Source organism: Castanea sativa, chromosome 3 (assembly GCF_040712315.1).
Source record: "Castanea sativa cultivar Marrone di Chiusa Pesio chromosome 3, ASM4071231v1".
Lineage (NCBI taxonomy): Eukaryota > Viridiplantae > Streptophyta > Magnoliopsida > Fagales > Fagaceae > Castanea > Castanea sativa.
This window is the reverse complement of record NC_134015.1, coordinates 57,984,943-58,010,439: the sequence shown is the minus strand read 5'-3', so window position 1 is coordinate 58,010,439 and position 25,497 is coordinate 57,984,943. Positions and strand designations below refer to the sequence as shown.

General features: G+C 32.5%; 3 protein-coding genes across 3 annotated transcripts; 2 read left to right on the top strand and 1 right to left on the bottom strand.

Moving 5' to 3' along the window:
• Positions 1-1,060: 1,060 nt before the first annotated feature.
• LOC142626684 (ninja-family protein AFP3-like) lies at positions 1,061-6,941 on the top strand. The gene is made up of 2 exons (XM_075800393.1): positions 1,061-2,189; positions 6,319-6,941. Exons 1-2 carry the CDS (start codon positions 1,583-1,585, stop codon positions 6,738-6,740), a joined length of 1,029 nt encoding a protein of 342 aa, XP_075656508.1. The 5' UTR covers positions 1,061-1,582; the 3' UTR covers positions 6,741-6,941.
• A 794-nt stretch (positions 6,942-7,735) lies between these two features.
• On the top strand, positions 7,736-12,934 carry LOC142629233 (glycerophosphodiester phosphodiesterase GDPD6-like). The gene is made up of 8 exons (XM_075803191.1): positions 7,736-7,784; positions 8,958-9,133; positions 9,512-9,695; positions 9,874-9,948; positions 10,903-11,012; positions 11,175-11,393; positions 12,463-12,618; positions 12,752-12,934. Exons 1-8 carry the CDS (start codon positions 7,772-7,774, stop codon positions 12,932-12,934), a joined length of 1,116 nt encoding a protein of 371 aa, XP_075659306.1. The 5' UTR covers positions 7,736-7,771.
• Positions 12,935-14,271: 1,337 nt separating this feature from the next.
• On the bottom strand, positions 14,272-18,272 carry LOC142626883 (LRR receptor-like serine/threonine-protein kinase RPK2). Its single transcript, XM_075800590.1, has one exon. It carries the CDS (start codon positions 18,038-18,040, stop codon positions 14,639-14,641), a length of 3,402 nt encoding a protein of 1,133 aa, XP_075656705.1. The 5' UTR covers positions 18,041-18,272; the 3' UTR covers positions 14,272-14,638.
• Positions 18,273-25,497: the final 7,225 nt, after the last annotated feature.

Here is a 25,497-nt window from a genome sequence, read left to right as displayed (position 1 = left end):
TTTTGTTTTTGATTTTGTTTCCCTCACAATCCCAGATACTTTGTTGCTTTTGTTTTCTTTGTAATTTTGTTTAGAAATAAATTTCATGCCTCTAGTGTTGATGCTACTTAAAAAAAATGTTGTGAAAAAGGTACGAAACTCATTAAAATTGTAATTAACATATAAAAGTGAGGTCCCTTCCATTGCAATTTGACATGAACAATTTATAAATGTATATTGAGTAAGAGCTTAGTAAAAATAAGGTGTATAAACTTATGTTTTATGCAATCCAATAAGAGATTGATACATCGGTCTTTTACTTAAAATTCAATACATCATACTACAAATAATAACATCTTAATAAATGCAAAGTTAAGTTGAATTTTCAAATGGATATTATAATTGATTGAGTTTAGTTGTACCTATTCTTTAATATGCAATATGATAATGTGACATGTTGAGATTGGAGAGGTAAAACTTGAGTTTTACACCACATTTTTATCGAATTTAAGCTCATATAATTATCTTGCTATTTTTATTAATGTGGCATTAATCACATTTTTTGTTACATAATAAATATATAACCATTTTATAATAAAATTTATAATAAAATTTTCTTTTGTTTTATTATTCTCTCCATGTGTTTTTAATTATTTGTAGATTGCACCAAATTATTTCAAATTATCATTTAGCATTTGTATTAACTTTTTACTAAAGTTTATATCTTATCCCTTTTGATTAACCTTTTATTAAAGGTTAAAATTCTCTTAAAAAAAGCTTATATTTATTTATGTGCTTAAAGTTAGTAAAAATGGTCATTATACAGCACAAGTAAATTACTTAATCAAAAGCAAAAAAAATTTAAACTTACGTAATAAATAACACAATAAATATGTAGTTTCTGTTGTTGGGAGAAACCAATAAATATGTAGTTTAAGTTAAACATCCACGTACACAATCAAAGTAAATAAATAAAAAAAAATTGATTTTTTGTCTCAAATTAAGACGTGTTGTTCCATAGCTCTGTTAATGATCGCCACTTGTCTCACCTTGAGTTCAGCTACCTTTTTTTTCGTGAAGGGCAATTGTGAGAACATAGTAAGAACACACTTTTTTTTTTACTACTTTTGTACCTTTTGTTTTTCCCAGTTTTGTTTAACTGTTTTTCTTTTCATGTTTTCTGTTTCCACTCTCTCTCTCTCTCTGCTTCACTCTTTAAAGACTGTACCTTTTATTTTTTTCCCACTTGAAATTTGTTTGTAAATAACAAAATATTCGAAATAAGAGACAGAGAGACAGAGTCACAGAGAGAGAGAGAGAGAGAGAGAGAGAGAGAGAGAGTTTCAAAGGTTTCTGTTTTGGTTTAATGGGTTATTTCTGATTTGGGTTTTGCTTAAAAGCCTTGATTTTTTTTTTATTGGGTTGGTAGCTAGATTAAGCAATATTGAGTTCAAGTTTGGATTTTTAATGATGGGCTTAGCTGAACTAGATCACAGACTTGTTGTTTTTGTTGTTGTGCTAAACCGGGAGAGATATGGATAATAGTTGCTGAAGAAGGAAGAACAAAGTTAAATATTTTTTTTGTTCTGTTTTCTCTGTTTTTATGATACAAATGGGTGAAGCTAATGAACAAGCTAGAAGAAGAGCAATGGAAAGTCTTTCTTTGGAAATAGAGAAGTACCCAAGAGATCTATTGCAGAGATTTACGTGTATGAGCAGCAGCAACACACAGAAACAGAAATCCAATGAAGAAGAAGAGGAAGAAGATTCAGAGGAGATTGAGTTGAATCTGGGCTTATCATTAGGTGGTCGATTTGGTGTTGATAAGAGCAAGAACAAGCTGACGAGGTCATCTTCTATAGACATGTCATATAGGAACACAATAGATGTGTCGTATAGGACTAATACGACAGTGTTGACAAGGACTTCTTCTCTGCCTACTGAGACAGAGGAGGAGTGGAGGAAGAGGAAGGAGTTGCAGACATTGCGGCGAATGGCGGCTAAGAGAAGGCGGTCGGAGAAGCAGAGGAGTTGTAAGGCTGAGAGGGAAGAGGAGAGGAAGGAAATTGAGAGTCCAATGGGATTGAATTTGAGAGATAGGCAACAGTCTCTTTCTCTGCCTGTGGCTATGGCTAATAGGCTTAATTCCACTTTGTCTTTGCCTTTTGGAATGCTCTCTTGGGAGAGTAATAAACGTCTTCAAGCTCAAGGTAAATTAATATTAACATTAATTTACACTAGGAGTAACATTAGCATTTGTTGTTTTATCTGTGTGTGTATTTAATTGGTGAGCTACATGTTGGATGTCTCTGTTGGAAACACTAGAAGTAATATTACAATTCTCAACAAATCGTGGAAAAGGTAGTGAATTCTTGTACACTTAAATATCACCAAAAAATTTTAGTTTGTTGATAATTTATAATTGACTCTAAAGTTTTGGGATTAAGGCTTGGTGGCTTGTTATTGTTGTAGCTAATTTCAAAATTTTGGTATGAATTGTTTAGTTAGATGGGTAGAATTGGACTAATTTTTCTTTTAAAAGTTTGGTTGACTAGGTGTTCTGTTTGCTCTTGGAATTGGTGTTTGCAGTTGATGTGGGGGATATTCCTCAGGTTTTGACAAGTACACCAATATTATGATGATCTTTTTGTTTCAATGGGTGTTTTCTTAAAATGTGCTTTCTAAGATTGTTTAGGTAGGAGAGACAGATTTTTTGGTTGCTGAGAAAATTGGGGAACAGAAAAAAGGAAATTGGACAATGAGTCAGTCAAGACTACGAATCCCAATAGTTGTGTTACGACTGTTAAAGTCTGATTAAGTGGGTTGCTTTTTTTTTACTTTTCAAAAAGTAATTGGAAACATTGACTGAACAAAGAGATTCAAAGAATCAGCAAAATTATGTTCATCAATAGAAGAAGTTGAATACTACTTTTTTACTAAACATTAAACTGATTGTTCCCCTAAAGATGGAAAATGGGTTAAATTGAAATAATGCATGACTCTTAAGGGTCCACATGATATTGTATTCACAGTGATTGAACCCAAAACCAATACTCATTGTGCTGTGCAATACACTATATAGTTTAGTGGATGATCCTGTTTGCTGATTTTAATTATGTGCTTTTATGCATAAACTAAGGAATAAGTAAAGAGCTAACTGTAGTTCCATTCCTTTATCAGGGAAAAAAACATTATACTGGGTGGAGCTCACTTGAGTTGAATCCCTAAAAGTCTAGGTACCTTATTTGGATGCTTCTTAACTTTTAAGCAACCTGATGAGTCAGTTACCTCAACTTGTTTTGACACTCAGTTTTACTCCTCTCAAAATAAAGAGGGAAAAGAGAGAGAGGTAGAGGCAATTTTCTTAATAAAGGAATTGCCTGAATCTGTGTTGTGCTATTATTGGTTGCCTGGTCCTATGATGGTGATGCAAACCCTTTGGCCATTCATTGGAACCCATCAAAGCTTCTGTGCACAATGACATGGAAACTCGTTTTTCCCTGTTACAAATCTACTGTGTTGGATATTACAATTTTTGAGTCTGGCTTATAATGTACTCAAAATTGCAAATTCTATGCTTATTTTCTGAATGAGTTCATATTTAAGATGATATTTTGATATTTATGATGTGCCTACATAAAATATGCCATATTAGATGGATGTTAAGTTTACCATGATGAATAAAAGAAGAATAATAACTACTTCTGTATATTAGCCGTGTTCCTGTATCCTAGGTCTTGGAGGTTGTGCAGTCTGTTGCCTTGACACACCTCTACTCAGTAAGAAGCCAAAGATTATGTGACATATATTTGTTAGACATGCTTTGGCCACAGTGGAGTATGAAGATTGCTAAAAAATGTAACGTCCAGGTCATTGTCATAAACATCTCAGCCCTTAGCCCTAGGTATGGATGAACAAAGAAAAGAAAGTGTAAATTTCTTAAGTAATTCAAACTTTGATTCTAGTTTTACAAGTTGATGCTATTTCTAACTTTTTAGCCTGTGTCATGGATCCTTTAACTTGAAATTTCTCACAAATCGGAGGTGGCAGTTTTCAACAATCTAAACCCCAAATTTGTCAATTTTTTGGCCCTGGGGTAATTTTTTGTGATTGGCTCATGAACATTTTTCCATGTTTTCACTCACTCCATGCAACCAAGCTGTGTGTGATCTGTATCACCAAGTTCTTATGCTCGCCATTGTGTTGGTTTGCATGTGAAGGAAAATGATAGGTTAACTCCTCATGTGCTTGTAGCTTATGGTATCATATTTTCAACAAAATGAATTGGAGAATTCTTTTAATTTCAAATCAAGGTCCATATCAAGTTTCAGATTGATACTTCCCATGAGAAAAAGCATCTTGACCATTCAATTCCTTCCACTATTGCATTGTGACATCTCTACCAGTCTACCTTATCAGCACCGAGCTCATTAATGCTTGTCAAAATGATGACTTACTGCTCTAGAGAGGAATATTTACTGCATTTCAGTGTTTTTTATCAGCCATGCATACATCATTAACGTGTTCACTGTTGCTGGATCAGCATTCTATGTTGAAAGGCATAGTTTGTCCAATATGCCTTTTTGTGTGTGTTTGGGTACACAATTTGTCCCTCTTAGAACTATGTGATCTCGTAGGTGCTTGTTTGAACTTTTACAAATTTAGAGATATGAACCATCAAATAACTTGGGAAGATTTATTGAAGAGATCCTTAGACTAGATATGGGAGAGGTTGGTTTCCAATGGGAAGTTAGGGCATTATTCTTGGATGGATATAATGCTTGAACTACATGATTTTAATAAACACCCCCTGGAATGTTCTCAAAAAGAATCCACTCTGAAGAGAGGGCTGAGGGGAGGTTGGTTTCCTTGTGGAAAGCAATGAGATGTATCCCTAAGTGGCTAGAAGTATTTATTTTGATCATGCTCCATAGATTGCCATAGACAAGGAACACATTGTAGTAAATATTGAAATTTGATGGTGATCATGAGAGAGTGATACCAAATTTAAATTGCTTGGAGATTACTGCACAAGTAACTTTTCGAGAGAGAGTAGGTAGGTATACCAATGGATCCAGTATAGGGTAATTAGAAGATAAAAATTGGATTTTAGTTGAAAATCTAGTAAATGGTTTTTGTGACTGCTGATCCTTGCATGTGGACTAGATTGATTTAGTATCAAAATTTTGACAATTGTAATACGTATGAAGCATGCACCATCTAATTACAGTAGGTTGTGTAATTGAAGACTAACTCAGATAATTACAAAATTTGATTAGGACTAATGGTTTGTTCTCAGGCACAGAGATAGCGCCACTATGGCTCATCCAAGACTGTTCTATATGCAATTTTAGCAATTATTAGTCATTTATGCTTCATTGGAAAAGTTACTCTTTTAATTCAATGTGAACATTCTTAATGCAATCTGGCAAGTTGCAAGTGATAATTACTGTGAATGCAGAAAAATAGAGGAGACTTTGCAGAGGATATAGGAGACACAAGTGAATGAAAATCATTTTAGTGCTGTTTGGAAGGAAATTGTATTTAATTGACGTTGCTTCACATAGCACTCTGAATTCCTAATTAGTTTGAACTTTTTTGACTAGGGGGGGGTGGGGGGGAGGAAAAAAAAGCGTTGAAACTCCTTGAGCCAATGGTATTTGGACTTGAAAGGAATCTTGTCCCCATCAGCGGGTGAAGGATGATGTAATCAGTTCAATTCATATGGTAGTGCGAGTCGAATTTTTCTACCAAAAACAAAGGGGATGTGGTTAAAACTCCTTAAAACTTGACTATTGTGTTTATATCAATAATTGAAAAGAAAAGATATATTGTGTTTATATCAATAATTGAAAAGAAAAGACAGAATGAAAAGCATTCAAATTTCATGTCGCAAATGAAATAAGTGGACTGTAATTTGTCAATGCATAGTTTTATCTGAGCTGTGTTGTAGCATCTTTCTTGCTGTTTACAATTGTATTAGCTTGTTTGACGGATGTCACTTTCTTTCTTTAACTTTTTTCCTTGTATACATCCCGTGTACTAGGGTTGCATCCCTTCTCGCCTTTCTTTTAATGAATTTTTTACGATAAAAAACAAACTTTCTTCCTTTGCTCCTTCTATGGGTGAAGAGTGAAGACTTACAAATGGTAATTACATAGTTGGAGTTTCTAAATGTTATACTGAAAGATGCTTAGCTTGAATTTACAGCTATACTTACAAATATTACATCAAATTTTGGAGTTTGTTACCACTTTATTCTATGTTTGGTAAAGGAAATGATGTAATGAAGTACAAAATCCTAGTTTTATTTTCTTATAGTTTTTCCTATACCTACAGGATTGAGCACTTGTGGTGAAGCAAGAAGCCTGGCTAGTAATCAGTCCTTACAAGAGCGAAGCAATCAGGAGGCTGTAGGTTCTTCAAGTACAAAGGGCAATGAAAATCTGTGCAGAAGTTCCACAGCAGAGATGGATTCTCCATCAAAGAAACCTGATTATGCGGAAAATAGAGGGAAGGAAGTTGGGATGAATGCAATGGAAGATATGCCTTGTGTTTTCACAAAAGGAGATGGTCCTAATGGGAGAAGAGTAGATGGAATCCTATACAAGTATGGGAAGGGAGAGGAGGTGAGGATAATGTGTGTATGCCATGGAACCTTTCTCTCGCCGGCAGAGTTTGTCAAGCATGCTGGTGGTGGTGATGTTGCTCATCCACTTAGGCATATAGTTATAAACCCTTCTTCTACTTCCTTTCTGTGATGTTGGCTTCCTTGTCAATTGTCATCCCTTAAAAGAAAGGGTTGTAGAATACATCAAATAGAAGAAAAGAAAATTTAGAAGTAACAGCCTTTTTTTTTGTTTATTTTTTTGTTAGGTTCTTCAAAGAGAACTGTTTTCTATAACTTTTGCTCATGTTATGGAAGAGATTATAAATGCATCTCTTAGCAGTCCTTTATTTGACCTTTGTGCTTGCCTTTTGTGTAATCACTAAAATATTCTCTAAATTCAATAACTAATAGCCATGCAAATTTTCTAGTCATTAAAAACAAAATTTTTTAAAGAATGGTTAAACAGAGAAATGATTTTTTTTAATAATTTTTAAATATTTTATTATGATATTATTTTTATTTAAATTAACAAAAAGTTTGAAGCCAAAATTCTAACCCCCTCCTCCCGGAACTCATAACTCATAAATCAATAGATCTCGAATTAATTGTTAACAATAACTATTAGTTATTTTAAAAAAATATATAATTTAATGTTGATATGAACAAAAAGTGTGAAATCGAAATTTTAATTCCTCATAACTCATAAATCAAGTAGATTTCCAAGTGGTAATCAAATAAATTAAAAATGAAAGTATTACACATTAACAACCCGACTTTAAAAAAAAAAAAAAAAATTTTAAAAAAATTCAATAGAAGACCTCACCCCAGTTCACATATAAATAAAAATTGATAAGAACAAAAGATATGGATTAACAAATTTTTTTAATAAATAGTTAATTGTAAAACTATTCTTAATTTTTTTTTATTGCTCAAACCTTAAACGTCAAAAAAGAAAAAGAAAAAGAAAAAGAGAAGCACGAGATTACCTTAATACTACAAACACTAGGTATCAGGATACTACAAACACTTGGGAGTGTATCCAGATAAATAGAAGTGTAGTATAGTACAAACACTGCATAAAAATGAAACATTATAAAATTGCACTATATAAACCTACAACACTCAAGAGTGATAATCAAATTCATTCTAATCAAATTCTTTGAGTGTGAGAGAGAAGCCAAAATGTCTTTCTATAGTAAGTTTCTGTTTTTTTTAGTTAAATCTTGTTTGTTCTGTTCATTCTTTCATTGAATTAACTATATATGTTAGTGAATTTGCATCTGTGCTAATTTTATTAGAGATCTTAAGTGCATGCATATTCCTATGTAAGACTTTGTACCAGAAATATTCTGATTTTTTTTTTTTTTTTTTTTTTTTACATTAGACTGTCAGTGATTGATCACTATCCCACATGGAAGAAAGGAGAGAAAGAGATATCGAAAAAAAATCATATATAATATATTTGAGTGGAATCTTAATTGAAAATCTAAAATAAATTCTAATTGCATCTTAATTCTGTATTATGTGTCTTTCTTAAAATTATAATTTGACACCAAGAGTGTGTTTGGCATTTTCTTAATTCCGGGTAACTTTTTTGCATAGTCTTTATAAAGATATGGTTTTGGTAACTTTTATATTAAATATATTAATATTTTGGTATTTTGCATAGTGTTTGTATTTTTGAGTTTGCTGATTACTTATTTCATGTATAAAAGGGAAAAAAAGTAATTTTTTTTTTGGTCTGTGATCTGCAAAAATATTGCTTTTCTTTCTGATAGAAAAAAAGTGAGACATGTTTCTTTTTTGTTTTTGGAGTTTGTAAGCTTGTTGAGTTGCCACATATATTGCTAGATTTAATATTAAATTTTGTATCGTTCACTTTATGATGCTTACTGTTTTTAAGTCAAAAGTTTAGTACTATGAATTCAAGTTATTCTACAAGTTCATAAATGGTATGAATAAAAGTTATCCATATAAATCTCAAAGAATAACATAGTTGTGGATTTTTAATTTATGAAGTGGAGGTTATTGATTGGAATCAAATTCTTAAAAAGAAAAATCAATATGATAGAATGTGATCCTGTTTCTTTTTTCAGTTTTCTATTGGGGGGGTGACTTGATTCATTAATATTTTTTTTTATCAAATTAGTTATTTATATATGATAAGATAAAGTTACAATATATGAAATAATATTATCCTAATCACATTGATTGATCCTTAGAATTGCTTAATCAGCCATGTGTTCCATAACCATTTTCAGTTTAATGTCATTCATTTTGTTTTAGAGTTTGACTAAAATAGTCTATGATAAAATTCTTGTTTAGCTTGAAGAACACTAATGTGAACATTGCTGTTTGTACTTGACAGAGTTTGTCCTTGTTCCTTTTATAATTCTTCTAACTATTGGATGCTGTGTTGGAAGACCACTTCCAAGTAAATTAGCTGATAGTACTAAACAGCCCCTACAAACATCTCGGCCATATAACATTGCTCATCGAGGTTCAAATGGAGAGTTTCCTGAAGAAACTGCTGCTGCATACATGGTATATATGCCTCCTATCTATATTTAGTTTGATATATGTGATTGAAAGCACAAACTAGGATTCCACATTTGTTAATATCACATCTTCTATATGTTTGATACAAGGCCTATAAATACTAGCATACATTAGATCATCTTTTTCTTCTACCTACTTCTTTGTTCAAATTTTTTACAAAATATTAAAAAAATGGCTGTTAAAATATTGTATCTAGTTAAAGAATTGCCAAATTGCATGGATTTTAAGTTATCAAGTAACTCCTTTTGTGCTCAACCATGAGTTTGTTTGCACATTGGATTGTTATGTTTATTTTTACATATCATTTTGCACCTTACAGTGCAATAATGAGTATTCCCTAAACTTGTTATTTGGCTATTGTAGAGAGCTATTGAAGAGGGGGCAGATTTCATAGAAACAGACATCCTCGCCACTAAAGATGGTGTGCTGATATGCTCCCACGATGTAACACTTGGTGATAGAACAAATATTGCAAACTTTAGTCAGTTTGCTGATCGAAAAAGAACCTGTGAGGTCCAATATGTGAACATGACTGATTGGTTCGTAGGTATGTATCAAAGCTTCTTGTATTTCTTCTACTTTTATGTTTCAAATGTAATCATGAATGTTTGACATATGACTTTTATGCTGAATATCTTAATCCCTTTTTTCTGTTTTTCATAAATTGTCTAGAACATAAGATACAATTCATCAATCTGAGTCTAGCCAACTTTGATTATTTGCAGTTGATTTTACACTGGAAGAATTGAAGTTACTAGGGGTGAACCAACGATTCAGTTTTCGAGATCAACAATATAATGGTTTGTTTTCCCTTTTTATTTTTAGTAATTCTTCTGAGTACTTATTTGTTCTCCTTACTTTTCTCTGGATTCTATACTATTTGTTGGCTCATAAATTATCTGTCATTTAACGATGCCGACTGTTCTACCCCATACCAAGTCGTGATTAAACTTATTTTAAACTATATCATCAAAATAGAATTGTATTTAGTTTGGATATATATATATATATATATATATATATATATATATATAGTTTTATAAGTTATAGTATTGAATGTAAAAAATCTTCAAGATAAACAAGTTATGCAACAAAAGCATGAGGATGATATTCCTTTTGTCCATATGTAAAAAAGAAAATTTGTTCTACTTTTTTCTTATATATTGTTTGAATTGCAAGAATTGATAGCAAAAGGGATGGGTGGGAGCCCAACCCATTGGCTACTTGGATTTAAAATTTTCAAATAAATAAAAGAAAAATTGTAATGATACATTTTCTAAAATTACACAAGTTGACATATGTTGATTTCCTCTATTTAAGGTATGATTTTGGTTTCCTCTAATCAAATATTATTAATTTCTTAATCACAAATAGTGTGACATATTGTTTGATCATGTTTTAAAGATGCTTCTTGTAGTGTTTTCTTCTCTTTTATATAATAGTAACATGTTTGTTTTAGTTATTTTCCTAAAGCAAGGTACACTTGGAGTTGTCCAAACTGCCTAATGCCAGTTTAAACTCATTACAACTTGTTTCAATTTTGTTATTGTGTCTTTGAGTGAAATGACAAGCCATAACATAATTAAACATAATATGCAAAGGTTAATTGAGTTTAGTTTGAACTTAATTGATCCAGAGTGTGTAAGTAACTTCCATGTCTGTACTAGTAATGAATGTAATTTTTATTTAAGATTACTAAAACTATCTCATTGATTAACTATAATTTATTGTATACCAATCTGTTTGTTCTTTAGGGAAGTTTCCAATTATCACCTTCGAAGAGTACATATCGATTGCACTGGATGCAAAAAGAGTGGTTGGAATATATCCGGAAATAAAGAATCCTGTTTTTATCAATCAACGAGTAAGTGATTTTCCTTGTGTCATCATCATAGTTGATAACATGAAAACTATACCAACTCAACTCATACAGTTTTGTACTTGAATCAATTAGATAGTGGTCATGAATCTCCTTTATATTCATCAACAAACTATGTAGCCAACACCTCTACCAATTGTACAACAGGTCAAATGGTCAGATGGGAAGAAGTTTGAAGATAAATTTGTGGAGACACTGAAGAAATATGGATACAAAGGTTCATATGGTTCAAAAGAATGGTTGAAGCAACCTGCCTTTATTCAGTCATTTGCTCCATCTTCACTCACATATGTTGCAAACCTCACTGACTTGCCCAAAGTTTTCTTAATTGATGATGTGACAATACGAACAGAAGACACCAATCAGGTTTGTTCTTTTTTCTCATTCTGGAAATCTGATTGACTTCTTTAATTTTGAATTCCAAATGTGAATCATGTTGACAGTGAATATGTATATGGCTGGTATTGTAGTGGAAATCTTAGGTAATATTCATTTAATAAGGTCCATAAATGGCTTTTAGCTCACATTCAATATATATGAGTGGTAGTGGTGTATTGGGCAGGGAACTCAAAAAGCTCAAAAAGCTGAAACCTCCCTGGCCATTAACAACCTTAATCTGATAATAGAAAATAATTTTCAATTTTGTTTTAGAATAATAGAGGATTTATTAATGGAGTCCATGTTTAGCAGTGGCGGCTTTAGAAATTTTTTTCAGGGTGTTCCTTAAGAAGCATAAATTATACAATATAATAAAAAGAGAAATTTATATATTGACAACAACAACAATAAAAAAAACACGCAAATACATAAAATTTACAATTGCCTTTTATGAGTTTTCATATTTTGAAATTGTTGCATAATAGTCTCATTATCAATATTACAAGCTACATCTCTTTTAATGTGCACAACTAAGCATTTATTCATCTGCTGGATGTAGAACAAATTATGGAGTAAAATTTAAATTTATTGGCATAAAAAAACTGAGGGTGTTCTCAAATTTTTTTTGAAGGGTAGACAAATAAATTTTTTTAAATTATTATATATAAATTTTTATTTTTTAGGTTAGGGTGGTCCTGGGACCACCCTGTCCTTAAGGTGGCATTGTCCCTGATGTTTAGATATAGGTTTAATTATATTTAAGGTAAATTTTGTTATAGGTATGACAATAAAGAAAATTTTCAACTACTTCGATACCAATAATTTGATTTTTAAAGGTCTTCTAGGTCTATAGTTGTACTTCAAATAATCTCAAGCACAAACTACATAGTTCTCTTGTCATGGTTATAAGTATTATCTAAAAATATTTCAGGTAGTTACTTGATGAAATCACTTTCTATTATATGTTTCATGAAGTAAACTTCTTTCTAGTAAATTAGTAATTGCTTTAGCTTTTCTAATAATAATTGTGTTCTTGTTGTCTAAATGCTTTGCGCAGACATACTATGAGCTTACTTCAGATAGCTATTTGGATTTTATAAAGAACTATGTGATTGGAATTGGACCATGGAAGGATACAGTTGTTACTACAAAAAACAATTATTTGGATGAAGTGACTGATCTTGTTGCCAAAGCACATGCTCGTGGCCTACAGGTGCATATCTTTTCCCTAATGCATGATGTTTAAGATTTGTTAGGGAACTTATTAAGCATAGAGATTACTATTATATGTTTTACAAAAACTGGATAGAACATGATTCATAGCAAGTTCTTTCTTCTCATTTCAGGTGCACCCGTATACTTTCCGGAATGAAAATTCTTTCCTACACTTCGACTTCCACCAAGATCCATATGTTGAATATGATTACTGGATAAATAAGATTGGAGTTGATGGACTCTTCACTGATTTCACAGGAAGCCTCCATAATTTCCAAGAAAAGACATCCCCTCTCTCCAAAAAATTAATATAGTAGATTGGACTCTTAGTTATGTTGAACTTGTTATGGAGAGAACAGATCCTTAAATGGTAATTTTAGCTTTAGTATCTTAGTTTGCTTTCAAAGAACAAATCCTTGAATGGTAACTTCAAACTAAATTCTTTATCTTTGGTTTTATTTTTCTTCATTTTTGAACCTTTATATTCATATTGATTGGGAAGTTGTTCAAAAAGTAGCATAAATAAAATTACCACCACTCTTGTTTATTGTGATGAGTAGGCTGCTATAAACTCACAAACGTGTGTAGGAATGTCGTTAGCCTGTTGCCACATTTTTCCAAGATAAAGAAACTGTAGGATCATGCCAAATACTCATATACAACTCTATTATGAACTTGTAAAATGGCCTTTATTATCAACTCATATCCAATTTCTGTACACTCATTATCTTAGCCTAAAAGAAGAAAACAATCCTCTTACACAAAATATACACGGATGAATATATTATTACATAGAACTTAAAGAATAGTTGATACAAATGAAAGCAATAATTAACAAGAGTAGGCGTGTCCTTACAAATAGAGTAATTGACAAACCTTTAGACATATTTTGCAACTAACTAAGGTGTCTTTGCTACTATAGGATCATGTGAACATGGTTAGTGGCAAGATACCTCAACAAATTGTGAAAAAGGTTGTGAATTCTTGTACCCTTATTAACAAAACAACATTCGATAAGCATAGAAATTTGATCCTTTTACTAGTCTTCTCGGCTGGAATAATAAATGGGGCTGTTTCTATAGGTAGAGTAGGAGTGTCATTTTAATCGTGAACCAATCATAGAAGGAATATAATTTTAGGAGAGCTATTCAATGGGGTGAGATAACTTTCCATCTTAGGCATTTGTTGTGCCCAAAAAGTCATTACGTTGGAATCTTTTTATTGAATATTTTGATAAATGGATATCTAGATACAATAACCATAAAACTATTGAAATTATTCCACACATCCGGTGTATTACACATTCCTCTCACATAAAAATAAACCTTGTGTGAATCCTGCACATAAGACCCATTTATGTGAGAGAGAAGCATAGTTCATTGTGTACAAAACTTCTTCTAAAACTGATCCCTCAAATAGTGGGATTCTGACTAAATATGAGCACTATTTTCCAGCAAAACAATTTCATCAACTAGACCATCCTCAGGCAGTTAATCCTCCATATATTTGCACAAAGAGTTTAAAGCCAATATTCACAAAAACAAGAATTTATTGGCCTTATTTTAACATAAAATATATATTTTTAAAAACATAATATATATTTTTAAAAACATAACCACAATCATATCCATTTGCTAATGACAGCTGACAGCTACATGCAAGTTCAAAATAATTTTTTACCCTTTCTGATGTTAAAGTTGGCATGGAAACTGCAGATAAAGAAAGATCCTATACAGCTGGCTATCCATATGATCAACAACTACCAATTCTGTTTGGCTTAAATTTCAATGAAAAATGAACTGAGATACATGTATTGAAATACAATCAAATCTGAATATTTCTCAGCCAATGTCTTTCTTCTGCAGACTATAACCTATTGTAAGGAAACTAAAACCACCACCTCAGAATCAAATCTGAGAGATGCTCCAAAATGGAACTGGGTATAACAACTGTATCATGCCTTCTATACTGCTATACTTTCTAAACTCTGGTGAATAATTCCAAAAGCCTAAATCTATCTAGCATGATGAAGGCTGAAGTTGTTTCAACCTACGGACAACTTGCTTCATGGTAGGCCTGTCAGAGAGGGACTCACCGGTACATGTCACAGCCAAGTGCAATGTGCTCACCAGATCATCATGGGGACCTGCATCCCATAGCCCAGGCATGAAGAACTCCTTAGCTTGATCCATTCGTAACAGCATGCATGCCCAAGAAACAATATTGAAACCATTTCCATGTGAAGAAAATGATGGATCCAAGGCTTTCTTATCTGATAACAATTCAAGCAGCACGACACCATAGCTGTAAACATCAGCCTTCTCAGACACACGACAGGTCATAGCATACTCAGGCGCTACATACCCAAATGTTCCTGCTACACCAGTTGTTGCATGGGTTTCAGAAGTTCCCAAAAGCCTTGATAAACCAAAGTCAGACAAATAAGCATTGAAGTCATTATCCAACAATATATTACTCGGCTTGACATCACGGTGTACAACACGTGGAACACTCTCCTCATGCTTCTCGTCATGCAGATAAGCAAGTGCACGGGCTATATCCAGAGCAATCTTGTGAAGAATCTTCCATTCAACGGCTCTTGTGACTCTTTCCTTAATAAAATTTTCCAAATTACCTCCAGGCAGATAATTGTATATGAGGAACATCTCTGTTTCACCTGCATGGAAACCTATTAAAGTCACAAGATTAGGGTGTCTCACCCTCCCAAGAGTATTTACCTCAGCACAGAGCTGTTGAACACCTTGGAACCTTCCGACAGCAAGCCTCTTTACAGCCAATATGATTCCTGGAGAAATTTCAGCCTTGTAAGTGCCCCCAAAACCTCCACAGCCAATGCAATTGCTATTACTGAAGTTTCCTGTTGCTTGAACAATATTCTCAAATGTCAACGGAACTCCAATGTCAGTGAAAACTTGAATTGCTCTAGATTCAACCTGGACCCTGGAGTTTGGTACCCATTTTCTTGTGAAAAAGAAAAGGACAATTAGAGCTAGAAGAACAAAGACAATGACTGAAGCAGATGTTATGGATGCAATCTCGATTGGGCTAAAAGTAGCTGATCCTGGATTAGCTTGGGAATCCCCTTTGCTATCTGCCGTAGCTGGAGATGATGCCATTAAGGAGGCTACAGGGCAGGAGGAAAGGAAAGGGTTTCCAAAGAGCCCACTACAATTCATCACATTAAGGTTATGCGGAAATGGCCCAGACAGGTTATTGAAGGATGCATTAAAAGTTGACAGAGATTTCACACTAGCCAAACTGGAGGGTATCTGCCCAGAGATTTTATTATTGTTGATCAGAAGAACATTTAAATTTCTCAAGTTCGCAATGCTTTTTGGAATTTCACCAGAAAGAGAGTTTGACGAAAGTTCTAACACTTCAAGGGAGTGCAACCTTGCAAAGCTAGATGGGATGGTGCCAGTCAGGTTGTTACCGGCCAGGGAAAGATGCTTAAGTTGTTTCAGATGACTAACACCAGCTGTAATCTGACCATGCAATTTGTTCCCACTCAAGTCAAGAACAACAAGAGATCTCGAATCCCCAATACTTTGCGGTATTGATCCAGAGATTTGATTCTTCGAGGCATCCAAGAATTGAAGAGATCTGCACATTGGACCAATCTTCAAAGGAATATTACCAGAAAATTTGTTATTGCTAACATTAACAATCATTCCGTTTAAGCCATCACATTTTCCAAATAGACTTCCAGGAAATAATCCATCAAGCTTGTTTCCACCAGCAAGAAATGCATAATCAGTCTGCTTCCCCAATCTCTCTGCTGCAATTGGAAGCCATTGCAATGGACCAGTGAAGTTGTTCCCACCAAAATTATGAATCACAAGTCTAGCACCAGAAAATGGAAAAGGAGCTGTAAGACGGGTTTTACAAGTAAAGAAAGACATATAAGCCAATGCAGTGCTGTCAACTCCAACAATCAATGAGGGCACACGGGAACACACGCTGTAATTAAATTTTGGGATGGGCCCTGACATGAGGTTCCCACTAATGTCAAAAAATGTCATACAAGGAACTGGAAGTTTATTATCAAGCTCTCCAGTAAGCTTATTTGAGCTCAAATCAAGAAAATGCAGCTTCTTGCATCTCTCAAATACACTGGTGATCCCTCCGCTGAAAATGTTCTGAGCTAAGTTCAACATTTCCAAGTTCTCACAACTACCCCAGTTGCTTGGAAGCTTCCCTTCCAGATTTGCCCTAGGCGCCCAAACTATTCTCAACTTTGGAAGGGTTGTGATTTCCGTAGGAAGGGAGCCTTCGAAATAATTGTACTCGTTTGGGGCAGCATTCAATGAATCTCCACTTGAATTCCTGTTGGTTTGGGGTGGATCAAAAAGATTTGAGAGGACAAGAACTGACAAATTGACACAATGTCCAAGCTCAGCAGGAATTGGACCGCTAAGGCTGTTTCTAGAAACATCTAGAGTTTCAAGCATCTGAAGCCGACCAAGCTCACTAGGAATGACATCACCAAACATATTAGAAAACAACAAAAGTGTCCGTAGCCGCCAACAATTCCCCAAACTTCGCGGAATCTGACCAACTAGGAAATTCCCTGACACATCAAGATGTTCAATACTACTACAACCATTATTATCTCCAAACACTTCCTCAAAAGCCCCAGTTAACTTATTTTGAGACACATAAAATTCCTTCAACTTCATAAAACTACCCAAAAATCCAGGAATGGACCCATTCAATCTATTACCAGCTAAATTCAAGACCTCCAAACTCACAAACTTGGAAAATGAAATAGGAATCTCACCCTCAATTCTATTAAACCCAAGATTCAAAACCCTCAAATCTTTCAAACCCAGAAACCCCACAGGCAAAGTTCCAGTCAACAAGTTATCTTCAAGGTCAACCACCTCTAACTTCTCTAAACCCCAAATTTCAACAGGAATGTCACCACTAAGACCATTACAAGGCAGTGATAAGACTCTAAGTTCAGTGAGTTTCCCAACCAAAGGTGACAACTTTCCCACTAGTTTTCCACTACCCCCACTTGAACAACAACAAGAAGTTCTTCTAGTTCTTCTAATCTCATCTAAATATGGAAAAATTCCAGAAAACTCAGAGCAAGAAAGTGGTTCAGAACAGTTACCTCTGCCAGTGATATTGAGAGAGAATACCCTTGAATTTGAGTCACACGAGACACCAAACCATGAACAGTGATCTGGGTTGTTGTTGTTGTTGGTGGAGCTCCAGCTTGAGAGAATCCCAGATGGGTCAGAAACAGAGTTCTTGAATTCCAGCAGAATTGATTTCTCGGAAAACACTTTCCCAGAAACCAAAACAGAGTTACAAAACAGAGACAACAGTAAAAACAAAAACAAAAACAGGACTTTGGTTTTCTCAGCCTTCAGCAACAGTTGGCATTTCATTTTTTCCCTCGGTTCTAACTTCAAATTCACAAGTACTTGTAAAAAGGTAAGACCTTTAAAGCTTTAAACCCTCTTCCCCCCACAAAGATATAGAGAGAAAGAAAAATGTTTTCTCTGTTTTTGGAAAACACTGATTTCAAAAAAAAGAAAAGTGTTTTTTCTTTTTGGGTTCCTGGTTTCTGAATTCTATTACTTCTTCTTTGCTCTCTGATATGCTTTTGAAATTTTTTTTTTTTTTTGTTTATAATGATTTTCTTTTTCTTTAACTTCCACACGGCTGTTTTTGTTGTTGTTAATGTGCAACACAACATGTGGGGTCCAGTGGAAATTCAAAGGTTTTGTGTTGTGGGACCCACGAAAAGGTACATGCTGACATGGCGCCTTACCGTTGGAAAAGAGGTAAATGGGTCCCACAAATGTTTGTAGACGTGGAGTCTATACACTAACCTGACCGTTACCCAAGGCTTCTAGTCAACCCGGCATGCTGATCTCTCTCTATGTACCTTTTTAAAAAAAATGAAAATGAAAATGATTTTTTTTTTTTTTTTACTATTTTCCTTTTTAAAGCAAAATCTATTGGATTTTTGTAATCCATAAATGTAGCGTGCGTTTGGGAGAGGGTGTCTGCGCGTTTTGCGTATTTTGCGTTTGGGACAGGTACTTTATGGACCAGCTATAAAGTGAAAAATGCAATAAATTTTTAGCAATAGTGTTTTGCTATTTTAAAATTATTATATTATAGTATTTTCAGTGTTCAGCGAAATAAACGGTATCTAAATAGACTAGTAAAATCACAATTTTTTTTTTAGAATTTGAATATTTATTGATGTGATGTATTAAATTTGATATATAATGGTTTCTCAAAAAAAGATATATAATGAAAATTTTACATCATCAAGACTTCATGTAAAAGTACTACTATTTATTTATAATTATTGATGGGACGAATCAAAATTCGTAAATAATGAAAAATAAAATTACATTATTGATGAGTCCAGGCAAATTGATATATTTCTAATTTGTTTGCTTTTTAAATGACATAACTTTTTTTTTTCTCTTTTGAACTTGGTAATATGAACACAATTTGAAACCTATAAGATTCTCAAAAAAAAAAAAAAAAAAAACTATAAAGATACTCTTTAATAAATACCCTAATAAATACTTTAAGGCACATGTTACGAAGTATTAAATATTCAATTATGAGCTCTTATCCATAATTTTAAAAAAGAAGACATATTTATCAATAATTCACTAGTTTATATCCTTAAATATACTATGGTTGTGAGAACTTTTCTTGATATCTATGTATAATTTTATGTTCTTTTTTAAAATGCCCTTAGAGCATTCATTAACATTTTCCTTTTAAATTTACTAGTTTAGGTGACATATGTTACGAATTATTAAATATTCAATTATGAGCTCTTATCCATAATTTTAAAAAAGAAGACATATTTGTCAATAATTCATTGGTTTGTATGCTTAAATATACTATAGTTGTGAGAAATTTTCTTGATATCTATGTATAGTTTTTTTTTTTTTTTAAATGTCCTTAGAATATTCGTTAACATTTCCTTTTTAAAATTACTAGTTTAGGTGGCACGTGCAAGACACGTGCTACCTCTTGAGTGGAAAAATTAAGATAAAATTTCTATTTGGAGAAGTATGAAACTATATACATAAAAAAAAAAAAATTGTATGTCATATAAAGCTAATCTTATTCATATAAGAATTTTGATTACAAGCAAAGTAAGGGTAGCTATTTAACATATAAATATCTATTTTACCATAATAGTTTCTTAGTACCTATTTGCTAAATGTAATATCTACTCACTAAAAACTTTTAATAATGATAAATAATATTATCTTCCAAAAATAAGCAACTGAATTTTGTTAAGATATTGCTACAATATTTAAATTTTTTCAACGAATGATGTCATATGTTACAATTGAAATTCTTCATCAATTACCTTCAACCATATATAATGAAAAATGTTTTCATTCATACTTTCTTCTTTATCATTCTACATGAGTCTAGATACAATGTTTAGCTTACTTAGTTTTTGATGTACACCCATTTTAGACAAGAAAACAAAAACAAAAGGCATGTGTCATCGAATTTTTCATTATATAAATTATAAGTTTTGAAGATTTAAACCTAGAAAATCAATGTTCTCTAGTTAACAAATAAAATGCCTTATATCATCATTCCAAGTTTCCAAGCATTACTACCTTTTAAAACTCAAAATACATGAAGAAAATTTTTAGGATGTTAAAATATAGTGGGAGTATTTTAGACATTATACAAAAAAATATTTTGAGAATTATAAGTTTTCATTAGAGTTTAACTAGGAGAATAACAATATGACATATTTGCTATTTTCAAAATATTAAAAGGAAAATTGCTTGATTTTAAAATTTAAGGAGGAATTGTGAACTATCCTAAACATAAATGAAGAAAAGTTTTTTTTTTTTTTTTTTTTACAAAGAAAACTATACATGAAATAGTGAATTTTGGCTCAACAAAGTTGACTAAACAAAAAAAAAAAAAAAAATCTAAAAACACAAAAAATGGCACAACATTTTCATAATACCTCTATAATTTTGTTATATTTTATTTTGACTTATAAAGTATTGACACATCAGCAGTTATGAAAATATATTATGAAAATGATGTGTAAAGAAAAAAAAAAACAAAAAGTCAACTAAAGAAAACTGTATGTGAAATAATGGATTTTGGCTCAACAAAGTTAACTAAAAAAAAAAAAAAATCTAGAAACACAACAAATGGCACAACGGTTGAAAGTGTTGTAAAAAATGTTGTGGATGTGACACATTTTTTTTTTACAATACATTTATTTTTAATTATGGTTGGTTTCAATATGATATTTTATTTGGTCTAAAAGAATTAATATCTCAATAATTGTAAAAATAGAGTAGAAATTTTTTATATTAATATTTTATTATTTTAGGGTAACAGCTCATATGTATATAATTTTTTAAAAAAAAAAGCAAGTTCAATAGGCAATATTACCACAAAAATAAAATTGTGCAAATTGAACAAATCAAAAATACTGTAGTTTTACTCACTCACTCTTTTATATATATATATATATATATATATATATATATATATATATATATATATATATATATAAAGTATAATTTTATATAATCTTGACCCATGTTTAAAGAGCACAAGTTAACAAAAGTCATATATATAAATAGTATATGATCACTGTGAATGATGTACAAACCTGTGCTTAACTACTTCTAAATGCAATTTTCCCAAAGGGGATTGAGGAGGGAAAAAAATTGGTAATGGCTAGATTAAAGAATACCTGAACAAAAGGTTTGACTTATTAAATAATTTTAACATGCATGTCAAAATCATACAAATCAATGGTCAAAAACAGTAATTTAGTGATTTTTAATATAAGACTTTCTCTTCCCAGCATGAAACCATGGTTTATCCTTCATTTTATGCTATTTTATTATGTGTACTTTCTTTCTTTCTTTCTTTTTTATAGGATTCTTAGTGCCTATTTGACAGGCTGTTTAAAAGTTCACTTTTTTGAAGTATTGACTTTTAAAATTGCCCTTAGAGCATTAGTAACATTTCTCTTTTAAAATACTAGTTTAGGTGACATATGTTACAAAGTATTAATTATTCAATTATGAGATCTTATCCATAATTTAAAAAAAGAAGACATATTTGTCAATAATTCATTGGTTTGTATGCTTTTTTATTTTTTATTTTATATAAGATATAATTTTTACTCTAACCTAATCTAAGTGTATATGTGTGTAAAGCTCCTTCTGGAGACTTGAACCCCAGCCCTTGCCCTCACATCCTACAAACACTTATACTTATGAAGTGACCACCACACCAAGAGTGCGTGATGGTTGGTTTGTATGCTTAAATATACTAAAGTTGTGAGAACTTTTCTTGATATTTGCGTACAATTTGATTTTCTTTTATAAAATGCCTTTAGAATATTCGTTAAAATTTCCCTTTTAAAATTACTAGTTTAGGTGGCACGTGCAAGACTTATTAAATAATTATAACATGCATGTCAAAACAATACAAATCAATGGTCAAAAACAGTAATTTAGTGATTTTTAGTATAAGACTTTCTCTTGCCAGCATGAAACCATGGTTGATCCTTCATTTTATGCTATTTTATTATGTGTACTTTCTTTCTTTCTTTCTTTTTTATAGGATTCTTAGTGCCTATTTGACAGGGCTGTTTAAAAGTTCACTTTTTTAAGGTATTGACTGTTTAAATCTCAATTTTTTGTAGGTCAAATTTTCAATTAGTCTATCTTTTGAAATTATTTTAATAAATGAATTACAAGAAAGAAATTGATGATGAACACTGGACCTGTTCTTAGTTTGGAAGCTAAGTACATTCTGATTTTGATAATTAATAATTAAAATATATACATATATAGATTTTTGTCAACAAGATTCTCTCCTTCAAATCATTCATAAAATAAGGAATTGAAGGTGTTATCTAAATTATTATTTATTAAATAGTCAAACAATAATTTTTCCAATCAAAGAATGTTTGCTGGCAGAGGCAATCATTTAAAATTTTGAGAGAATGGATATCATTCAGTGCAACTTTGTTTGGCTTCAAAGTCCTTAACTTAAGGCCATACATCACACCTAAAGAAAGCAAACCAGACTCCCTTAGATTTGTCTACCATCGCAACATATTTCACATATTCTTTTACAAAGGTGACAAGTTGTGAATGATAAATTGATATATTGGGTTGGTGCGGATGAAAATCAATAAATATTTATCAACTCAAGCATTATCAACATTGTTGCGTTTGTAACATTACACTAATTTTTCATATAAAATTTTATGATGTGGTCAAGTATCAGAAGAACTAGGAGTTTGAATCTCTCTCCCCACTTATTGTAATAATGTGTTTGGTGTCGATTTCTCAAAAAAAAAAAAAATGTTATCAATGGTAGACTGAAATGAAAAAAAAATATTGCTACTCAAATCACAAGAAATCATGTCAACAGTTGTGAAAAATATTGTACCTTACGTTACAATACAATATTTTTCACAATAATATAAGCAAAAGTTCATATCAATATATTTATCACAGTGGTTTTGTGACTTCCACGCAAAATTCAAATTGATAAACAAGGGATCTGATGGGTAGCCCTCTCTCTCAAATGATATGAGTTGCCTACTTGATCCAATGATTATTTCATTAATCAGATATACACCTTCCTTATTATAGTGTGTGGACCTTAGATTGTTCATTTAACAGAGATTGGGAGTGAAGTTACATATTGGAAGCTCTAACTAGTACAAGAAAAAACCACACTAATTTCTTCCCTGAATCCATCCAAACATCATATCAACATAGGTCTGGAAATCCCCAACCATTGCTGCTGTTAACACTTTCTTCTTGATGCTAAAAAAAGAGCCAATTCAAATAGGATACCATAATACCAAGCAGCATATATACAGAAGGAAAAATAGAATCTGAAACCTGAAACTAGATTAGAAGAAATTATTCAGATTGAAAAGAATAACTGCAAACTTTGGGCCTTTACATCTTGACAGGACTCCTTATGATAAATCTGCATGCACATTTCATTCTTGCCTCAGTTCTAAGTACCTAAAGGAGATGGCTAGTCACTCATTATGAACAAGGAGGCTTAGCACTCGCGTTCTCAACAACAATGAGCACAAGAATGACAATGAACACGAGAACAATAACTACCACCCCGTTGCAACCAAGAAAGGCAAGAAAACCAACGTTTTGCAGTCGATTTTGAAGCCACTTTTGGGGATAGTGGCTTCTGCTGTTGCCACTGTTCCTCATCTGCATTGAAAACAGCAGTACTTTCCACTACTGCAAAACTGCAGTGATCCAAAACAGACTGAATTAATGTATTTATACAGTTGACACTAAAGAGTGTACTACAATATACATAACATTGTGAAATCATAAAGATCAAGAAAACTAGAAAAGAGATCAGAGGTATAAAATTAAGAATACAAACTACAACAAATGAGTTAAAAAAAAAAAATTACTAAGTGCGAAAATAGTGTAAAAAGGATAGATTTGTTTTCAATTGATACTTGCCATGAAGTTATCATAGATAAAGAAAGAGAGGCATACATGGTAGATGAATGACAAGAAAATAATTTTCGGTTACAGTTCCAACAGTAGCAGAACGCCCAGCTACAATTAGAACAGTAGCAGCTAGGCCACCTAAAGTAGCAGCTTCGCCATGTACAGTAGCGGAACGCCCCACTACAATTGGAACAACAGCACGATGGCTTTGCACAATTCTTCTTTCTGCATCACAAAAAGGGTATATTCCACATTGACAGTATTAGGTTTGTTGACTTTCCTTTTTAAATGTGTTACATGAATTATACATGTATACTTGTGGATAAGAAAGAAATGTGTAACTTCATACAAATGTGCATACACCTAATTATCGAGGCACATCTAATGGTGACTCATATACACCATAAGTCTGCAAACATACATATTTCTGTGAATTAAGCATACATGTATATAATTATGAGCATGTTTGAGATAGGTATGATGGAGTGAATACACATTCATTCTAATATGCATATGAAGCATGTCCATCCATCTCTAAGTACAGTAGAAATCAGCAATGTTGGAAGAGAAAATGTGCATTCAAAGATTAAAAGTGTTCACAGTTGAAGACTGAACATAGACTTACACAGGGAAAGCAAAAGATTCTGTACTGTTTCTGGTATCATCAGAATTTCGGGAGGGGCTAGAGGAATTCCTGGATACTGCTGGACGTGGCACATTTTGCAAGTTTTGAGCTTCTGTACTTACTTTTGCTGTATTATTGCTGTTCTCATCAACCTCTAATGTAACTCCACCTATTTTTATTTTCTTTCTGTCAATTTCCTCTTTTGGAACGGAAGGGATTGGGCTGCGCCTGATCAACTCACCTGATTTGCTCAGTTCACCAGATTTAAAATCACCAAACAAAAACATATGATCTTTCGAGAAACTATTGTTCCCTACATGAAGGCTAAACAATGAGTCATTGGAAGCAACACTCCAATCCATTGGCGTTGTGGATTTGCTTGTTTCAAAAACAGAACGTGGAATCCTAGAAGGATCATATCCTACTGAACGGTCCATCACTTGTATCTTAGGGGATTGTGTAGGAGACATACTCTGCTGCACCACTGATTCATGGCCTATATCAGAAACTGGAGTGGAAATGTGAGTTTCTTCTTCTATTGCTTCATGAGGAGTATCTCTGTTAGGATTTAGAAAGGAAGAATCTTCCAATGATGAATCTGATGAAGAAGAAGGCCCTAACTTTTTGGCTGAGGCATGTTCATTGGCTTCATTAATGGCATCCTCTTGGTGAATAGATGAATGGTTACTGCTATCAGTTCCATCAACAACTTCTGTCATATCTA